General features: G+C 42.6%; 3 protein-coding genes across 4 annotated transcripts; 1 reads left to right on the top strand and 2 right to left on the bottom strand.

The window, feature by feature from the left end:
• The first annotated feature begins 170 nt into the window (after nucleotides 1-170).
• ggcta (gamma-glutamylcyclotransferase a) lies at nucleotides 171-1,973 on the top strand. Its single transcript, XM_010873310.5, has 4 exons — nucleotides 171-438; nucleotides 809-954; nucleotides 1,114-1,249; nucleotides 1,645-1,973. The coding sequence occupies exons 1-4, from the start codon at nucleotides 325-327 to the stop codon at nucleotides 1,768-1,770; spliced, it is 522 nt and encodes a 173-aa protein (XP_010871612.1). The 5' UTR covers nucleotides 171-324; the 3' UTR covers nucleotides 1,771-1,973.
• Nucleotides 1,974-2,071: 98 nt separating this feature from the next.
• znrf2a (zinc and ring finger 2a) lies at nucleotides 2,072-7,178 on the bottom strand. Of its 2 annotated transcripts, none has more exons than XM_010873311.4 (5): nucleotides 6,334-7,178; nucleotides 6,005-6,155; nucleotides 4,699-4,794; nucleotides 4,476-4,581; nucleotides 2,072-4,389 (listed from the first exon to the last, which is right to left on the bottom strand). In XM_010873311.4, exons 1-5 carry the CDS (start codon nucleotides 6,505-6,507, stop codon nucleotides 4,332-4,334), a joined length of 585 nt encoding a protein of 194 aa, XP_010871613.1. In that variant the 5' UTR covers nucleotides 6,508-7,178; the 3' UTR covers nucleotides 2,072-4,331. The 2 variants fall into 2 exon arrangements, with proteins under 2 accessions (XP_010871613.1, XP_010871614.1); XM_010873312.4 differs by having other exon boundaries at nucleotides 6,340-7,176.
• Nucleotides 7,179-10,482: 3,304 nt separating this feature from the next.
• On the bottom strand, nucleotides 10,483-18,843 carry mturn (maturin, neural progenitor differentiation regulator homolog (Xenopus)). Its single transcript, XM_010873314.4, has 4 exons — nucleotides 18,742-18,843; nucleotides 16,236-16,541; nucleotides 11,970-12,092; nucleotides 10,483-11,734 (listed from the first exon to the last, which is right to left on the bottom strand). Exons 2-4 carry the CDS (start codon nucleotides 16,404-16,406, stop codon nucleotides 11,627-11,629), a joined length of 402 nt encoding a protein of 133 aa, XP_010871616.1. The 5' UTR covers nucleotides 16,407-16,541; nucleotides 18,742-18,843; the 3' UTR covers nucleotides 10,483-11,626.
• Nucleotides 18,844-19,188: the final 345 nt, after the last annotated feature.

Raw genomic sequence — 19,188 nt, forward strand, 5'->3', positions numbered from 1 at the left:
CTGTGCGGATATACAATCTTCTGTAAATATGTTTTTACTTTATCTGCAAATGGGTCTAATGGTTGCTTGAGCTTAGAAAGGAGCCAAATAAATACTTCTCCTTTACTTTCACCAATGAGATTCGGTTCCCAACGTTCACAAAGAGACGTTTAAGAGAGAATTTTGTAAGCGAACGAACCATCAGACATCAAGGGCAATGAAATACCGCTTGCTTTAACGTGTCAATAGTCTATTTTTATTTCCGTATTTTTCTTTATTTCAAAACTCTCAGTAGGGCTTCGTGGTTGTAACTTGGCTCTTATCCCAACGTTTTACTCCAGAAATATGTCAACAACAGAAGAGCACTTCATGTATTTTGCCTTCGGAAGCAATTTGTTAAAGGAGAGACTTCAGCTTGCGAACCCTTCGGCAATATTTCACTCCACCGGACGACTGAAGGTAAAAATTTCCCCATGGACCTTTTCAGAAAACTGTCATCGTCTGGTGGCGCGGAACATATATTTCTTTAGTGTACCACGTTTGTTTCGTGAGCGATCCCACCTTTTCCAGCCGCGTGGGAGTCGCGAAGAACGCAGATCGGAAGCACGAATAGCGTACCTCGTAAAGCTAACAGTGTTTCAGAATCATGTCAGGTGTGCTCAGGCTACAACAGGGGTTGCTGCCGCTCGCCTGCCTCCCGCAGCTATGAGCATATTAATTTTCCTCCTGTCCATAAAGAATGGAAAATAATGAACACGTTCCTGACGGTGAGAATACCGGCTGTGTGACAGGACACACACCCAAAGATGTAATGTTTCTCCCTTCTCAGGACTACACATTAAACTTTGGTCTGTGGGGGGAGCATATTGACAACCGTTGGCATGGAGGGGTAGCAACCATTGAGCCGAAGGAGGGGGAAGAAGTGTGGGGTGTTATCTGGAGGATGTGCAACCAACACCTAACCAGCCTAGACCAGTGAGTCTCGCACGGACACACACACTTAACCGATGGCCTCGTGTATTCTGTGGTATTTAGCTGGTGCTTCATCTCTACTTTTTCACTCTGTGTGTGTGTGTGTGTGTGTGTGTGTGTGTGTGTGTGTGTGTGTGTGTGTGTGTGTGTGTGTGTGTGTAGGCAGGAGGGGGTTGACAGGGGTATGTACTGTCCACTAGAGGTGACGGTGGAGACCAGTGACGGGACGACGCTGCTCTGTAGAACATACCAGATGAATCACTTTCACGCCTGTCTCCCTTCACCACAATACAAACAGGTCCATACGCGCGCGCACACACAGTCTCCCTTTACTTGAAAAGAATCAGGTACACACACACACCTGTCTCCTTTCACCACAATACAAACAGGTATACAAACAACAGTAACATCTAGTGAAAGGAAAATGTGTGTGTGATCCTGGTTTTCCTGTTCATGTAGGAACTAGAAAGCTTACAAGTAGAAGGCTATTTTGGGGTTCAGGGTTAAACTTATAATTAGGGTTAGGGTAAGGTGAAGGCATTAGGGGTTATGTTTCGAGTTATGCAGTTATGTTAGGTTAAACCTAGGCATTAGGTTTAGGAAAAACTGAATATTTTTTCCTGGTCCCCACAAAGATAGAAAAAAGTGTGTGTGTGTGTGTGTGTGTGTGTGGGTGTGTGTGTGAGAAAATAGGTGGTGTGTTTAGGAGCCCAGCAGAATGGTCTACCGATGCAGTATGTTAGGAAGCTAGAGGAGGTTCAGACCAACAGCTACAACGGACCTTCAATCCTGGACCAGATCTCACAGGTCATGAAGTAAACAAAGGAACAACCCTGGTCAGAAGGAGGACACGCATAAAAATTAGGGGGCCAATTTGGGATAAAGAGATATCAACAAGACTGAGATGTTGCTTTGAAGAGAGATGGGAGAAACTGTAATGTATTAATGTGGCCCTAAATTGAAATGATTTACTGCAGGAATCAATTTGTTTAATGAAAATGATTCTTTGGCTCATAAGACATTTCTGATGGATACAGTAGTATTACAAATATGTACATATGTAACAGATTCTACATGATTGAAATTTAATTTTGTTATCCACAAATGACAAACATACAACTGTGATGTAGTAACATTGTGTTACTGTGCAGGTTCTGGAGTTGATTTGTGCTTTATTTTTCTCAAAGAATACAAGCTCTTGTGCAAAGTATCTTAGTGACACTTAATCAAAGTTTTTGGTTTTGTATAATACCATCACATTGATTTTACACAATCACAAAAATAAAACAAGGAGCCAACAAAGATCAACAGAATGTGATTTCATAATTGACATAAATAAGTGTTTAAATGAGAAATTAGCAGCATGTTCTTGTCACAGCACTTGAAGGCCTAGAAACTGCATGTCACAGCACAGGCCAAGAAACCGCATGCATTCCTACAGAAGGGACTTGCTGTCTGAATCCCCTGTCATCCCACAGCATCACAGCTGAGGATCAAGCCACATTCACCCCCTCCAGATGACCACACCCCTACCCACTAAACACTAGTGTAGATCGGAGAAAATTAGATCATTGCAGGCAGCATGTAAGTCTTGCAGGTTGTCCACCCACCAGTGCGTCTCGCCATTATGACATCATCACTCTGAGGTGACATCTGTGTTTTATCTGAGCAGCGTCGGACGTTATCAGTCGAGGCTTGACTGTATGTGCTGTTTAAGTTGTCCACGGACACTCGGAAGACCTTTTTCTGTCCTGGCACGTCCACCACATTGGAAGTTTGTGGCCTCCAAAAGTGTTTTGAGGGTGTTCTCTCATTCTGTCTTCGTAGGCTACACGTCCCAAGCTTGTGTGATTCTTCTTCAAGCACTTGTCAGACAGATATAGGTAGATTAACAGACCAGCAGGTCAAGCGTAGATGTACAGTACCAGTGAATAGTTTGGACATGCCTACTTATTCACAGGTATTTCTTAATTTTTATACTATTTCCCACATTGTAGAAAAATAGTGAAGACATGAAATTACTTTGAATCATGTAGCAACCAAAAAAAAGGGCTTAAATCAAAATACATCTATATTTTAGATTCTTCAAAGTATCCACCCTTTGCCTTGATGACAGGTTTGCACTCTTTGCTTTGTCTGAACATGCTTCATGGGGTAGTTACCTGGAATGCATTTCAAATAACGTATGCCTTGTTAAAAGTTCATTTGTAGAATTTATTTCCTTAATGAGTTAGGGTGGGTATACAGAACATCATTATGTTTGTACTGTAGTAGTCCCTATGTCAAGAGCAGCTCAAATAACCACAGAGAAACGACAGTCCATCATTACTTTAAGGCATGAAGGTCAGTCAAGCCGGAAAATGTCAAGAACTTTGAACGTTTCTTCAAGTGCATTCACAAAAACCATCACCCGCTGTAATGAAAATGGTCCTTTTGAGGACCACCACAGGAAAGGAAGACCCAGATTTACATCTGCTGCAGAGGATAGGCATTAGTTACCAGCCTCAAATCTACAATTAACTGCACTACAGATTGCATCCCAAATAAATGCTTCACAGAGTTCAAGTAACAGACATCTCAACATCAAGTGTTCAGGGTAGAGTCCGTGAATCAGGCCTTTATTGAACTGTTGCAAAGAAACCACTACTGAAGAACAAACAGAGACCTGCTTGGGCCAAGAAATATGAGAAATGGACGTTAAGCCGGTGGAAATCTTTCCTTTGCTCTGATGAGTCCAAATGTAAGATATTTGGTTCCAACCGCCGTGTATTTGTGAGACGCAGAGTGGCTGAAGGGATGATCTAAACACGGGTGCCTCTGTGTGAAGCACAGAGGAGGAGGTGTGAGGGTCCTTGGTGACACTGTGATTCCAAGCTGTGTGAGAGCTATTTGACCAAGAAGGAGAGTAAAGGTGCTGGATCAGATGACCTGGCCTCCAGAATCACCCAACCTCAACCCAATTGAGATGGTTTATGATGAGTTGGTCTGCAGAGTGAAGGAAAATCAGCCAACAAGTGCTCAGCGTATGCAGGAGCATTTCCAGTGACTACATCATGACACTGGTTGAGGGAAAGCCAAGAGTTTTCTAAGCTGTCATAAAGGCAAAGAGGGTCTACTTGGAAGACTACAAGATTAAATGTATTTTGACCTGTTTAATTTTTTTGGGGGTTACTACATGATTCTATACGTTTTATTTTATAGCTGATGTATTTACTATTATTCTACTGTGTGGAATATTTTTTTAAATAAACAGAAATACCCTTGAGTGAGTAGGTGTCCCAACTTTTGACTGGTACTGTAGGTACAGATTCAGCATGTCATGAAGACGTAGATCTGGATGAAGTAGATAGATAGTTGACATGCTGTGGATATCTGAGCCCTTAGTCTGAAGGATGCTCCGGACACGAACGATTCACCTCAAACCACTCCTCTATACACCTGAGTGAAAGAGTGGGGATAGGTTGTTACAGCTGTGTGTGTGTGTGTCTGTGTGTCTCTGTGTGTGTGTGTGTGTGTTTACTTACCCTTTGTGGTAGATACAGAGGCAGGGCAATCTACCAATGGTGTCTCCCTGCTCCATCTCATCTAGACAGATGGCACACTCCCCACTATCTTTTGCCAGAATGTCCTCTGTAGGGACACACCCCACGTCACCACAATGCTAACCGATCAGAACGCATCCTGAACTAGCAGAGTTAGTTGAGTCCATGAACACAGACACACGCACACAAACACACAGACACTTACCGTTGTAGGAGATCCGCGGCTTCGTTAGACACATGATCAAGTGAACCTCCATTTCATCTGACGCGACAAACTTACTGCAGACAGGACAGTGGAAGCCTGGAAAATATAGAGTAGGACATGGCAGCACGCGCACACACACACATCCACAAGCCTCTTTTTCGCTGCCTCTCTCTCGCTATTTTGTTACAAACCTTGTGTGGTTGTGGCAAGACAAGGATAGAGCAACTTGGAGACTCTTTAGGGAAATACGCGAGCAACAAATTGAACAGCCCTGTCATTTTTTTCCGATGTATTTTCATACATAAAGTTGTCTATATAAAGTGTATAGTTAAGCTGAACAAAGCTAAATTACAACAGTTGGCTATGTTCTTCCTCTACCTCAAACCCGCTCAACAATCTCATGTGGAGGCATGGAGGTGTGTCGTGTGCCGAGAAACTCATCCAACTGACAGTAAAATAACAGGTATTTCTGCCACTACCACTCAAGTCTATTATTTTTACTTGGGCAATAACCATATTTTATCACTGTTTTTCCCCCCAGAGGAATGACCGACTTGGGCCATGTTATTTGTTGTCAGTAAATAGCATTTCCCTTCACACAGCAATTCCCAAGTGGGCGTCTCTCCAGAAAGTAGCGTGGGCTACCTCGGAAGGCTGCGGCTCAAGAGTCATTTTTGTTTATTTATACTATAAAAATGTATTTGGCTCAAGTGTTCTTCGATGCATTTCTGGGAAAATACGGTTATGTAAAAACAGAAAATATGGTAATGAGTGTGTATTACTGTGCGTGTCTGTGTATTTCTGTGTGTCTGTATGCGCTTGCTTGCCTCGCACACTGTCAGACACATCAGAATGGAACATAAAGCCAGGAGTTTCTCCTGACACAGTGTGTGTGTGTGTGTGTGTGTGTGCGTGTGTGTGTGTGTGTGTGAGAGAGAGAAAGACATAGCAAGGAGGAAGTAAATGCTTATCTGCTGGCCTAAATGTACTCCTCTCGCCTCACACAGGGAGGGTGTGTGTTTCACAAGGAAAAAGGAGCATGTGACTGACTATGTAAGAGTCTTGTTTTGTTATCTTTTATTTTCTAATCTGCCTATTGAAAGGGAAGAGGGATTAGAACAGCAGTTTCCTTGTGGAATAAGATATCATGTCAACAGACAGAACCAGCAGATATCATGTCCAAAATACACAGATTTGACCCTAAAGCAATTGGAACTTTTACTCTAAATCCAACAATTAAACTGAAAATAGCCCTTTTCCTAGGTCCCCACAAGTCTAGTAAAACCCTATATACATGTTAGCCTACCTCCCAGTAGGTGAGGGGAAAGGTGAAGTGGTAGCGAGCCAACCATCAGCCGGTGTTCTCTCTCTGCATCTCTGTCGGTCACCTCCAGGTCCAAATCGCTTCCAATCACCTCCAGTCTGTTCCGACGGCCCTGGGGGATATTCACCCTAGCCTGGTTGAACACACACACACACACAACGTGAAAACACCGTGGATGGCTGTGAGTATGCCACAGGCATACCTGACCGGAGTTTGTACCCCTTGCGGCACAAGGATGTTAGTCCTGTGAACTTGGCATTAGCTTGGGGATCTAACCCAGCTCTTCAGTTCTCCAGCAGTGTTTCACTCACACAAACCTGGTGGTAGGTGCTGGGCTGGTTCCCTCCGGTGTAGTGAATTTGGGGGCCACCTGGTCCGACTGTGTATCTGAACCCGGCGTTAGTGCTGCTTCCAGAGGGGTCGACTGGGCTAGAATACGCCCGGGTACGACTCTCGGCCACGGGGCTACTCTGCCTGACACCCATGGTGTCTCCTCCCCTGTGTAGGTGCCCCACAGGTTTTAAGTCTATTTGCTCTATGAAACAGAACAGACCTAGTATGTCCTCTTCACTCTCATTAATCCTTTCAAAAGTCCATCCAGGGACAGGTGTTTACAATTGTTCTAGGCAAAAGTTCTGATAATTGTAAATAATATGTTTTAATGTGCTTATATCTGTCTTGATTCAAATAAACCATTAATAGCCTGGAAAAAATGCAGAAACTCGATGTCATACGAGAGACCGAGAGCGCATGACAGCGTCCAGTCCAGCAGTTCCGTTGACTGGCAAAACAGAGAAACCGCAAAATAAATAAAAGTTGTTTGAAAAGTTAAAGTAATATCCAATACAATAACAGACTGATTCTCGACGGACAGCATTCACCGCCAACTTGCTTCATTTTCCAGTTCAAAGTTTATTGGTGCGTCGCGGCATTATTCCAATGTTCCATGCGCTATAGGTCATGGGCAGTTTGCCGCACAACAACTTCGTCACCGTTACAGTCCGACTTCTGTAACTAAATGCACTTGATGAATAATTCTCGATTAGACTTCAAATCTTACGTTAGTGGGGGAAAAAAGCGTCGCTAAGAGCTCAACCTGCTCTGCTGTGGTCTAGTCTGCTGACTGTGATTGTTGACGACAGAAACAGGGATTGCCCTAATGCCCTCCTCCTGTGTGTGTGTGTGTGTTTTTGTGTGTGTGTTTCTGTGTGTGTGTGTGTGTGTGTGTGTTAGGTCAAGTGACGTCAAACCCATGAATAACATCAACAGTTCCATGGACACAGATTAGGCTAGGCCTATAGCAGGTGTTTATAACAAGTCAGATAATTGTCACATGTAGGCCTGTTATAGACAAGGGAGGTTCAGGGTTAAACGCCCTTCTGTAATTCCCACAAAACACCACTCCATGTAACAAAAAACACTCTAGAGACTTAATCAAATAAAAATGGAATCTTTCTCATCTCAACATCTTAAAGTCACTCCAAGAAAAGGCTGAGGTACAGTTACCTAATATTTTGTAACTGAGGATGAGGTTATTTTACACAACCCTGTTTCCAAAGAAGTTGGGACGCTGTGTAAAATGTCAAGAAAAACAGAATGCAATGATGTGCAAATCATTTAAACCCTATATTCAATAGAAAATAGTACAAAGAAAACATATCAAATGTTGAAACTGAGACATTGTAGTGTTTCTTGAAAAATATATGCCCACTTTGAATTTGATGCCAGCAGCATGTTTTATCACACAACTAATTAGGTCAATACACAACAGGTCAGTAACAATACTGGGTATTAAAAGATCATTCCAGAGTTGATGAGTCTTTCAGAAGTAAAGATGGGGAGGGGTTCACCACTCTGTGAAAGACTGCACAGGCAAACAGTGCTACAATTTAAGAATAAGAATGTTTCTCAACGTAAAATTGGAAAGAGTTTGGGGATCTCATCATCCACAGTACCAAAAATCATTAAAATATTCAGAGAATCCAGAGTGAGTGTACTCTGCATGCAAGGGACACTTTGAAAACCAATATTGGATGATTGTGATCTTTGGGCCCTCAGGCGGCACTGCTTTAAAAACAGTCATGATTCTGTAGTGGAAATCATTACATGGGCTCAGGAACGCTTCAGAAAACCTGTGAACACAGTATGTTGCTGCATCCACAAATGCATGATAAAACTCTACAATGCAAAGAAGAAACCAGATATAAACAAGATCCAGAACCACTGCCACCTTCTCTGGACCCAAGCCGGTTTAAGATGGACTGAGGCGAAGTTGAAAACTGTCCTGTTATCTGACAAATCAAAATGTGAAAATCTTTATCAGTGCACAGTTCGAAAGCCAGCATCCGTGATGGTATGGGGGTGCATTAGTGCACATGGCATGTGTGACTTACACATCTATAAACGCACCATTAATGCAGAACAATATATACAGGTTTTGGAGCAACATATGCTACCATCCAGACAACGTCTTTTTCAGGGAAGGCTTTGCTTATTTCAGCAAGACAATGCCAAACCACATTCTGCAGGTTTTATAACAGCATGGCTCCATAGTAAAATAGTCTGGGTCATTAATTGGCCTTCCTGCAGTTCAGACCTGTCACCCATTGAAAAGATTTGGCGCATTATGAAACGAAAAATACGACAAAGGAGACCCTGAACTGAGCCGCTCAAACCTTATATCAAGCAACAAAACATAACATTTTCAAAACTACAGCAATTATTGGCCTCAGTTCCTAAACGCTTACAGAGTATTGTTAAAAGAAGAGGTGATGCCACCAAGTGGTAAATATGCCCCTGTCCCAACTTTTTTGAAACGTGTTACTGGCATAAAATTTAAAATGGGCAAGTATTTTTCCAAAAACAATATAATTTCTCAGTTTCAACATGTTGTCTTTGTACAATAAAAAATACATCTCAAAAAAATTAAGGGAACACTTAAATCGAGTCTCGATAAACTGAACAATAAAGATCAAAATGTGTAATTTGTTGAGAACAAAATGACGAAAACAACGGTCAATGGAAACCAAAATCACCAGCTGATTGAGGGCTGGATTCAAAATAAAAGCAAACAATTGAAATCACAGGCTGTTCCAACTTGCGTGAATTTCATCACGGCAACTCATAATGTGACTCACTAGTGTGTATGGCCCCCATGTGCCTTTATGTACTCCCGACAACGTCTGGGCATGCTCCTGATGAGATGGCAGATGTACCTATATACAATGATCAGCCATAACCTAATGCCCCACCTGCCTAATATGGTGTAGGTCCCTCTTTTGCCACCAAAACAGCCCTGACCCATCGAGGCATGGACTCCACTAGACCTCTAAAGGTGTGCTGTGGTATCTGGCACCAAGACATTAGCAGCAGATCCTTTAAGTCCTGTATGTTGCGAGGTGGGGCCTCCATGGATCGGACCTGTTTGTCCAGCACATCCCACAGATGCTCGATTGGATTGAGATCTGGGGAATTTGGAGGCCAGGTCAACACCTTGAACTCGTTGTGTTCCTCAAACCATTCCTGAACCATTTTTGCTTTGTGGCAGGCCGCACAATCCTGCTGAAAGAGGCCATTGCCATCAGGGAATACCGTTGCCATGAAAGGGTGCACATGGTCTGCAACGATGCTTAGGTAGGTGGTATGTGTCAAAGTTACATCCACATGAATGGCAGGACCCAAGATTTCTCAGCAGAACATTGCCCAAAGCATCACACTGCCTCCACCAGCTTGCCTTCTTCCCATAGTGCATCCCATGTGTTCTCCAGGTAAGCGACACACACGCACTGGGCCATTCACATGATGTAAAAGGTAACGTGATTCATCAGACCAGGCCACCTTCTTCCATTGCTCTGTGGTCCAGTTCTGATGCTCACGTGCCCATTGTAGGTGCTTTCGGCAGTGGACAGGGCTCAGCATGGGCACCCTGACTGGTCTGCGGCTACACAGCCACATACGCAACAAACTGCAGAGCACTGTGCGTTCTGATACCTTTCTATCAGTACCAGCATTAACTTTTTCAGTAATAGTAGCTCGTCTGTGGACACTAGCAAAACGCAAAACTAGAGAATAATCAGCCAGGAAGGATAAGGAGAAAGCAATGTTTTAACTCATTACTAAAAGATGCCTACATTTTAGCTTTTAAGAGTGTCATTTGGTCTATTCAAAAATCCACATGAAATAAAGCATTAATTTTTAACACATTTATTTTCAGGGAGCATTTTGCCCCAGAGTGGGGAATTCTGACCTCATAGTCGGACAAAAATACCCCCCCACCCCACCCCCCCCTCAAAAGTCTGGATTTATTGAATAACAAAGAAACTATCAATTCTGCCCATGTATTTCCCATTAAATTGTGATTGCCTAGGGAAAGCCAGTATTGTAACCTATTATAAAATGTTTGCATCTAAAAAGTGTAATTTTTTATCTGTGTTTTTCCATAAAAGACTCAGACTCGCTGCTCCCTCCATGTGTGTTTTATTGAATACCCTCATACACATTAAAGAACAGAAAACACACATTAGTATGACAAACATTTAATTAAATATTTTTCATGAACTCAACAGATATGTTTATAAGCCAAAGTAAAAACTTAAATAATTCCAGGGGAGACACATGTAATGTAGTTTCCGTGTAGATTTCGGTAAGGTGGAGGAAGGCCGCTCAGACATTGCCTGCAGACACAGATCAAGTCTTGCGTTGCTAAAATTCTACAATCGCCATGTTGTTGTCACGTCTCCCTGGCTTACGCAGATCTAAGCCCCAGTCCTTACGAGGGGGAAAATGCTAAACTGACCTTTGATCAGTGTCTAGACACAACTTCCTCCTACTCCTTTAGGGCTGTGGGGATAGTTGAAGCATAGCAGTGCACTAATGGTGGACACACAGACACACACACACACACACACACACACATTCTCACACTCACACAATAAACACATAGACACAGCAGATTTTCTCAGACCTTGCAGTGGAGCACAAGTGACCATCTCTACCATAATTCAATCGCAAACCATTTCATTCCTTCTCCCATTTACCCCACTGACTTTGTCACAAGGTCACAACAATGCGCTGATTGTGCTGACACTGTGGTACAGCGAATGGGTACAGTAAGGTGTTGTGTGGTCAACACACTGACCGACCGGGGCGTGTGTTGCTGGGTTGGATTCTGCGTGGTTGTCTTTAGGTGGACATGCTGAGCAGTGTTGTGATTGACGGCGTACAGATTAGTTGTAATAGTAAATACAGTCATGTTGGAAGTCTGTCTGTGATTGATAAAGATAATCAGGTTGTTCAACACAAATGGGCACGGTTGGGTATGTGTGTGTGTGTGTGTGTGTGTGTGTTGGGAGACGAGAGGGAGTGCACCTGGATCTGGGCAGCATAGCTTTTGAGAAGTTAAAGAACGCAATGGTAAATTTTAGCAGGCTGTAGTGTGTGTGTGTGTGTGCACATGTGTGTGTGTGTGTGTGTGTGCATAATTTGAGAATACATTATGACTTTGTGTAGTCGCTACAGGGTTGTTGGGCCTGTTTGTTGGTGCAGGGGAGAATCCAGGGGCTCGGGTAGTTATTCTAGCCCACCCAGACATCTCATCTCGCCACATCATTGCTGGCTGACTCCCATCTGCTGGTGGTCCGGCTCTGGCTCGTCCTCCACGCCTGCATGGTACTGCTCAAATGTTTCATCGTCTATGTCTGGTAGACCCAGCAGCTAGACAGAGAGAGCGAGTCAGAAAAGGGGGACAGGGAGACAGAGAGAGATTACACTTACGTTTTAGTAATTTAGCGGATGCTCTCATCCAGTAAGTAATGTAACACATATTAAAGGGATGAGGGTGACATTTTATGGTTGGTTGATTTTGTGTTCTTTCATAGGGTCGTGGCATTATTATTTGAATTTGAATTATTACGGGCTAGTGATGTACGGGGTCATTTATGAGACGTACGGGTCGAAAGGAAGTGAAGACTTTGTCCAGGACCTCTAGCAACGTCTTCTTCCCACAGGAAGAGATGTAGTCTTGGGCTAGCTGGAGAAACGGCAGGCAGTCTTCACTCTCACTCCATACATGCTGTAGACACACGCGCGCACACGCACACACACACACACACACACACACAGGTTAGAAACTCAACACACACAGCCACATCATTAGCGTAGTACTGTTGGAATATCAAAGGTGGGTCCAGATGGTAGCTAGATGCTGGTAAAAGGCTGGGTTTATGAGGTCATAGTACAGAGATTTACACAGAGAGAGATAATGCTCATGATTCAGGGACGAGAGGCCAAGGAATGTCACAGGACAAAATAACCACCGTAGCTCTACATGTATGAACACAAACACACACACACACACACACACACACGCTGACATGCTCACACGCACACATTGTGACGGCCAACAGTATTGACAACCATGCAAATGATGAAACTTAAAGGGTCTTTGTGTATAATGTTTCCATTGTAATATCAGAAAATGTCCATAATACATTGCCAGTGGAATGGAAATGTTTCACAACATTTGCTCACCAAACAATTATTTTGGGTGGATACTAAAGCATGTCCTTAAATGTCGAATTTCTATTGGTTGAAAGAAGCTGCTCTCTAATTTGTTGTCAAATGGAAAAGCTGCAGCCTCTCATCTGTCAGAGTCACTAGAAGACGTGATGTTCTCCTCCTAAAGACCATCAAAGAACAATGGCAGACTGGACTGAGTGAAAGTCTTTGGTAATTTCCTAGTGGCTAAAAGTCTACACAGTTCACTCAATGTATGTTCGAGGAAGAAAATATTAACTGAATAGTAAAGGAAATAATTATGCAATCTAAATCTCTATAAAACACCTTTAAAATATCCCCAAATTATATATTTTACATACAGGGCCAATTTCCATATACAGAGAAACCAACTGCCACAGATATGTCATTTTTAAAACTAAATTCACCTCACTAGATTGGGGAAAGTTGGTTTTACTGTGAAATGTTCTTACTGCTATTCACTTCCACACTGAGAATAATTTCTCCATCCAGCCCAAAATCCTCACATTACAGAACTTTCCATGGTCGACTTTACCTGAGAAAACTTGAGATCCTCACAAGTATAGTAAGACAAACGCACGACCAAAACATCAACATATTACAGCAATTTAAAATGTGGGACTGTGTACCAATCTACTACAAGGACTGTGTGATAGGCCCGTAAACTAAAGCCTTTGGCACAACCATAGGCTCACTAATTGGCAACCACAATAAAGCGCCCCCTGTGACCAAGATGGAATAGTGCATTTACTGTGCATGCGAGTCCCATCTGATAGAAGTATTGATTGGCAGCGTAACAGGAACTAATGATTCGATTAGACAACGTCTTTCAGAGCGAGAGGTGCCATATCTCACTGCAGACTAGCACTGAAAGTCTTTCTTTGACTAATAATAAGTAATACTAAGTTATTGGACGCACATATCGTTCTGTTACAAGCTTTAATCGACCACTAATGTGTAGCTCCCACCCAATTGATGCACCAATTTGGTGCCTGAACCCTCACCACACATTAGTTACGTGGTGGAGAAGTGAGGGGTGATATATGCCAATTAGGTACAACGCAAAAGGAAACATTTCATGCCCCACAGACAAGGGGAGCCCAACCCTGGGCAAATCCCTGTCATTTTGTCAATGCCAGATCTTTATAACAAGCCACATCATTCACAGAGTTTCAGTCAACGTTGGGCCTATTGGTTTCCGAGATATCTTGTCGACTGGCCAAGCGCGTGTTTCTTAGCGCGTGCCCCAATCTCGATCACAGAGTGAAATGGATGGAGATAAACGTGTGTCCATTATATTTCCATCATGTGCTTAACGTTAATTTTCTGGCATGTGTTGTTTCAAATATGTTTTAAAGAACACAAATATATAGGCATCAGAGGAATTGAAATTAAAACTGAAGTGAAAGAGACAATGTGATATAAACAGTGACTTTACCCACTTCCCCAAGATAGTTTCTGTGCTAAGGGTACTCCAATAACCTTTTTTTTTAGAGTACAGACCTTATGTCATTTTGAAAGGCTGTCACTCATATAGCATATTCAATTATCTCTAAATGTTGTGTGTTAACTATAATTTAACTATAATTTATAATTATAATTTCAAAACATCATTATGAATTGCCCTGATGGCATCTGAGGAGGATGTTTTGACAGGTTTAATCATGATATACACACAAATGACTACTACATTTAAAGGAAGCAGGAGCCTCGTCAAGCCAATATATGACAGTGTGGGTGTTCCCAGAAGAATGGGTTGAAGATTGAGTCCAGATGTTTATAAAGATGTGTTTTTTCAGGCAGTGCATGCTTAATTTTGACAGGAGACGTGGTGAGAGACAGAGGGGACTGTCCTTGTCCAAAGAGCAGTGGGTCTAATTAGAACCGACACTGTGGCATTAAATGTGGGCCCAAGGCAGTGGGTCGCACCGCTGTATCATGCTGAGCCAAAGTTAAAAAAAATTCGATTACAGAAGGATTAAGGTAGAAATATAAGGATATTCCAGAAAATGTCAAAAGTCACTGAAGGAAAAAAATCACTGGTATTATTCTTCCCAGCAGGGATATCATAAAGTTTAGCTCAAGTATGACCCACAGAGGGATGGCGTTCACTTTGAGTCGGGATTTCTCTTTCTTTTTCATAATTTCAAACCCCGGGCAGGTACGGTACATTCACCCAGGTAGATGTTAAATGGGATATGTTCTAACCAAGAGTGGTTTTGCATCAGAACGGGTGTAATTTTGCTCTTATTCCAAAATGATTCAATATCCAGAGAAGGTAACAAATAAATTGACCAAGTCAGGCATGTGTGGGATTTTTGGACTGGGATTCAGTTACAAAGAGGAGAATGTCATCCGCATACCAAGACATTTTATGTAGACTATCATTAGTATTATAACCATCTCTTGCTACACGAGACCTTACGATTTGAATGTGAAAGTGAAAAGCAGAGGTGAAAGTCAACATCCCTGTCTCGTCCCTAATGGGACCTCCTCCATCACAAACTGCAATGTATTGTATGATCCTTGGCTGCCATCTGCACTCCACTGAGCACATACATAACTCCAGGACTAGAAAGTGTGCATGCAAGATCATTGTAGACCCCTTTCAGTAAGGTTACCCACTGTTCCAAACATTTTGCTCCGATAGGAAAAGGGCAGGAGTGCAGTACAGGACTATTAGGCAGGATCAGTAGTTAATGAGTTGGAGGATGAGGGACATTTCTTTCCTGTTAACTTTTTTTTCTTCACAAAAATCTGTTCCTATATTCCTTGTTTTTACTTATTTTAAAAAAAAAACATACTTATTTCTTGTATAATTTCTGTGTGTAAACACATCCAATATTTAGCCATTTAAAAAAATTCTTAAATACTGTAACTTACTGATAAAATCCAATGTGAAATGTCTTCATCCCTTTGAAACGTTTATTTGCAATTTCTTGAGAAATACCATTTTAACTGAAATTAAAGGAATCTGAGAGGTAGACAGTCGATGGGGTGGTCACAACATGCCAGGCTGAGGATGAAGTGAAAGCAATCAGAGAGTTAGAGCCAGAGCGGTGGTCAGAACACTGGGGATGAGGATGAGGCCTAGTTCAGGCAACATTCGCATACTGCATAGAACAGATGGGGATGGCATTAAGCCTTCATGAAAACCCCATCTGCATCACACAGGAGCTGAGTGACTTTGCATTACGTTTATACGGAAACATCAGCGGAACATTCTAGGGAAGGAGCCATGCTTCTGGGCTTTACTACATCTAGCTACTGCTGAGGCTGCATGTGATATCATCTGTTTGCCGCTAGGCTACGCGCCAGGCCAACTGTCGTCCCCGCCCTCTGGTCCCGGCAGAGCAGCGCGGACGCAGCGGACAAAACAACAACAGCACTGCTATCGCAGGCCTGTCTATATACTGTACACTATGCGCAGGACAGGCGGCTGGCACATAGCAGCTCAATGCGGTTTATCATAACTGTCTTCAGATGAAAGATTATCAAATAACACACGCGCCACACGTGCTGTAGTCCGGTGCACCAAACTCCAGTGACATCATTCTCGTTGCTTGCACACGGCGCACACACCGCGCGGGGGGACTCGTGGGGCAAACCCCGAAACACCGCAACCATACGCGCGCACGCGCGCGCTCTCTCCCTCTCTCACACACGCACACACACTTACGAAATTATCGGTTCCTCCGGTCATGTTATCCGGACAAAGGACATAGAAGGAGATTCCAGGTTCAGCATAGAAGTCCAGTCTCCTCTCATCATCCTCCTCCGCAAAGATCAGATCGAACGGAACCGACAAACACCACTTCTCCGCAACCTCCACCAGCTGCTTAAACGCCATTCTCCTCTTTCTCTCTCTCCCTCTCTCGCTGTCTATTTTCTCTGTTCCTCCTCTAGTCCTTCCCGTCTGTGGGGGTCCGGGGAGCCGGTATGGGCTATAGTCTGTGGACTCGTGCCCTCCCTGTGATGCTGCTATCTGTCGGTAAATAAAAACAGCTGACCGGACAGACAGCTGTAGCCTACAGTATATCCTAACGCGCCATTCGCATGGCGAAACAGACTAGAATTCACTGTCGCATTACACTGTCGTCACGGTATTCGGTAACTAGACTATAAGGTGTTCTCAACCCCTTTTCTTTATTTCGTTAACAGATGAGATCAGCGGGAACAAGTCCACTATGGGGTCGCATACAAAACGTTACGCACACGGCCTTGGAACGTTTATACGCCTGTTAACGGTTCAACGCGATGACGACAGGCAATAAAGCTGCACCGGACTGTCATCGATAAATTTCGTGCTTCCATACTAAATTTAATCACAGCCAACGACCATCGCTCAATAGGCTTGAGCTATTCATGTTAATAGGCTGTTTTCTATTTGTATGGTCTATTTTCGATGATAAATGCATTTTATCCTACATAGGCCTAGAGGTCAAATTTTGTTGTTTGGGAGTGTATGAATTGTATACGTTATTGCACTTAAAATATTAAAATATATAATTTTGCCAATATCATTAAATCTGTACTAACGTTCATTTCCACAACCGTGTCATCTGAATAAGGCATGCTTTTCAGTTCATGCATCATCTGTAAAGAGATTAGTGGGTGTGAGGGCCTACTGCAGTGGCGGCTCCTGATTGGCTGTGTAGCACGGGTGTCATTAGGGCGGTGCCAAATTAAGGGATTTTTTTAATCAACAGAGATGTTGAGGACCCTTCAAGCAATCAGTTGTAAGTCAAATAAATAAAACGTATGCCTAGTAATTTTTCGCTCTGTAAACACGCAGGACAAAATTAAACAATACAGGAAGTGGCAAGCATCGGTTTAGCTCACAAAATAACAATCGACGTCAATAATGCAATCTCGATCTCAAATAACTCTGCATACTATACTATGATGTACAGAGAAAAACAATGATATAGAACGTTAACAGAACATTAAACTAGATCAATAGCTAGAATAATAACTAGCCAACACAAAACTTTGCGTTTTTCTCGCCTGATGCTCGCCTAATGGATCCATAAACATTAAGATGACTAAACGACTAACAATCTCTACTCCAACATTGTTGCTGAGGTTGTCTTGCTAGTTAGCTAAACCCAAGATGTCATCTCAGCCGTGCCTAGTAGGAGGATAATGACAACAAAGCGATACGTATTTCTAATAACAGTTTCAAGTCGATGGCCAACCCAAGCCATCTATCACGAATTAATTTGAATTGCTCATTTGAGTCTGCCATTTGTTCTGGTTTTAAGGATTCAATGAAAACACTCGACATACAATTACTGAGCATATCATTAACAGATTATGATTGAATTTAAATTGTATAGATGAGTAATTACAATGGCATTATACTTACATTTATTTTTCAGAATTATTGACTACTTCCTGGCTAGTTATACAGAGGTGTAAAAAGTACAAATTTAAAGTACTCATCTGTGTTCACCTGTTTTGGAAAGTTCCTAAGGAAGGGCTAAATGACCAGGTAAACAGAGCTCAACTGACCAGTGACCTTAATTGATAATTTACACTCTTCCTTTTTATTTATTTAATTACTGGTTAGTTTTGAACTCTCTTTAAATGGTTACTATATATCTTAATTTGAAATTTACCTTAAGTGGTGAACACTGCTGAACCCAGTTCACTACTTTTACTTTGTACCTTTTTCACCTCTGCAGGATACCCAGCAGTGGCTAACAAAAGACAATGAAGTGATACGTATTTCTAATGATAGTTTTAAGCCTATGGCTAATGTCAAACATGAGCCAGCTGGTAAGTCTAGCTAACTATTATTACACATTTGGCGACAACACGCATAGCAGGAATGCACTCCGCCAACGGAGGCCAAACCGAGGAAGGCCGCTGGAAACGCGCGGGTACTGATAAGTCTTTGCTAGCTGGGATGGCTATAGCTAGCTACTTCCACTGCCCACCGAGTTAAGCTAGGCTATATACTGTAGTTACAAGTGGTCAAACAAGAAACATGAGTATAGCTCTTGCATTACAGACTGGTACAGTGAAAGCATGAAACATATTAAAACATGCTGCAATATGATACAGTTTCTCAAAGCTCAGAAAATTATCAACTGAGCTAGGTCAGAGCTGCTGCTTAGAGTAGTAGGCATATGAAAAGCATATTTCTAATAAATGTAGGAAAGTGTAATTTTGATAGTTACGTGGGGCTCCGCTCCTAACAGGCTGCCACTGGCATAGGGAGTATGCTACCATATGTGTGGCTTAGAGTAGCCTGAGCTGTACAGCGTGTACCAATAGTCTGCTTCACCGTACAGTTTCTGGGCGCTAGGTGGAAGCAGCACCCTATCTAACTTCCAATGGGCCACTTTAAAACTACACTGTGGAGACCTGAAAACTGTGCCATTGACAGTATGTGTGTGTGCGTTTGTGTGTTTCCCAAAACCGCAATGAGAGACGTTAGTACATCCCCAGAATGTGATTCTTATGACTGTTTGTTGGTGTGTTTGGTATATCAATCAATATGACAACCTTTTAATAAACTGATACATGACTGGAAAAACACACACACCTGTCTTGAATCACAGATGCACGGCTCCTTCCATAGACCGTGCCTGAGGTATTCTCAAATTGTAATAAAAGTCAGGACT

This window comes from Esox lucius, chromosome 10 (assembly GCF_011004845.1).
Source record: "Esox lucius isolate fEsoLuc1 chromosome 10, fEsoLuc1.pri, whole genome shotgun sequence".
In the NCBI taxonomy this organism is placed as follows: Eukaryota; Metazoa; Chordata; class Actinopteri; order Esociformes; family Esocidae; genus Esox; species Esox lucius.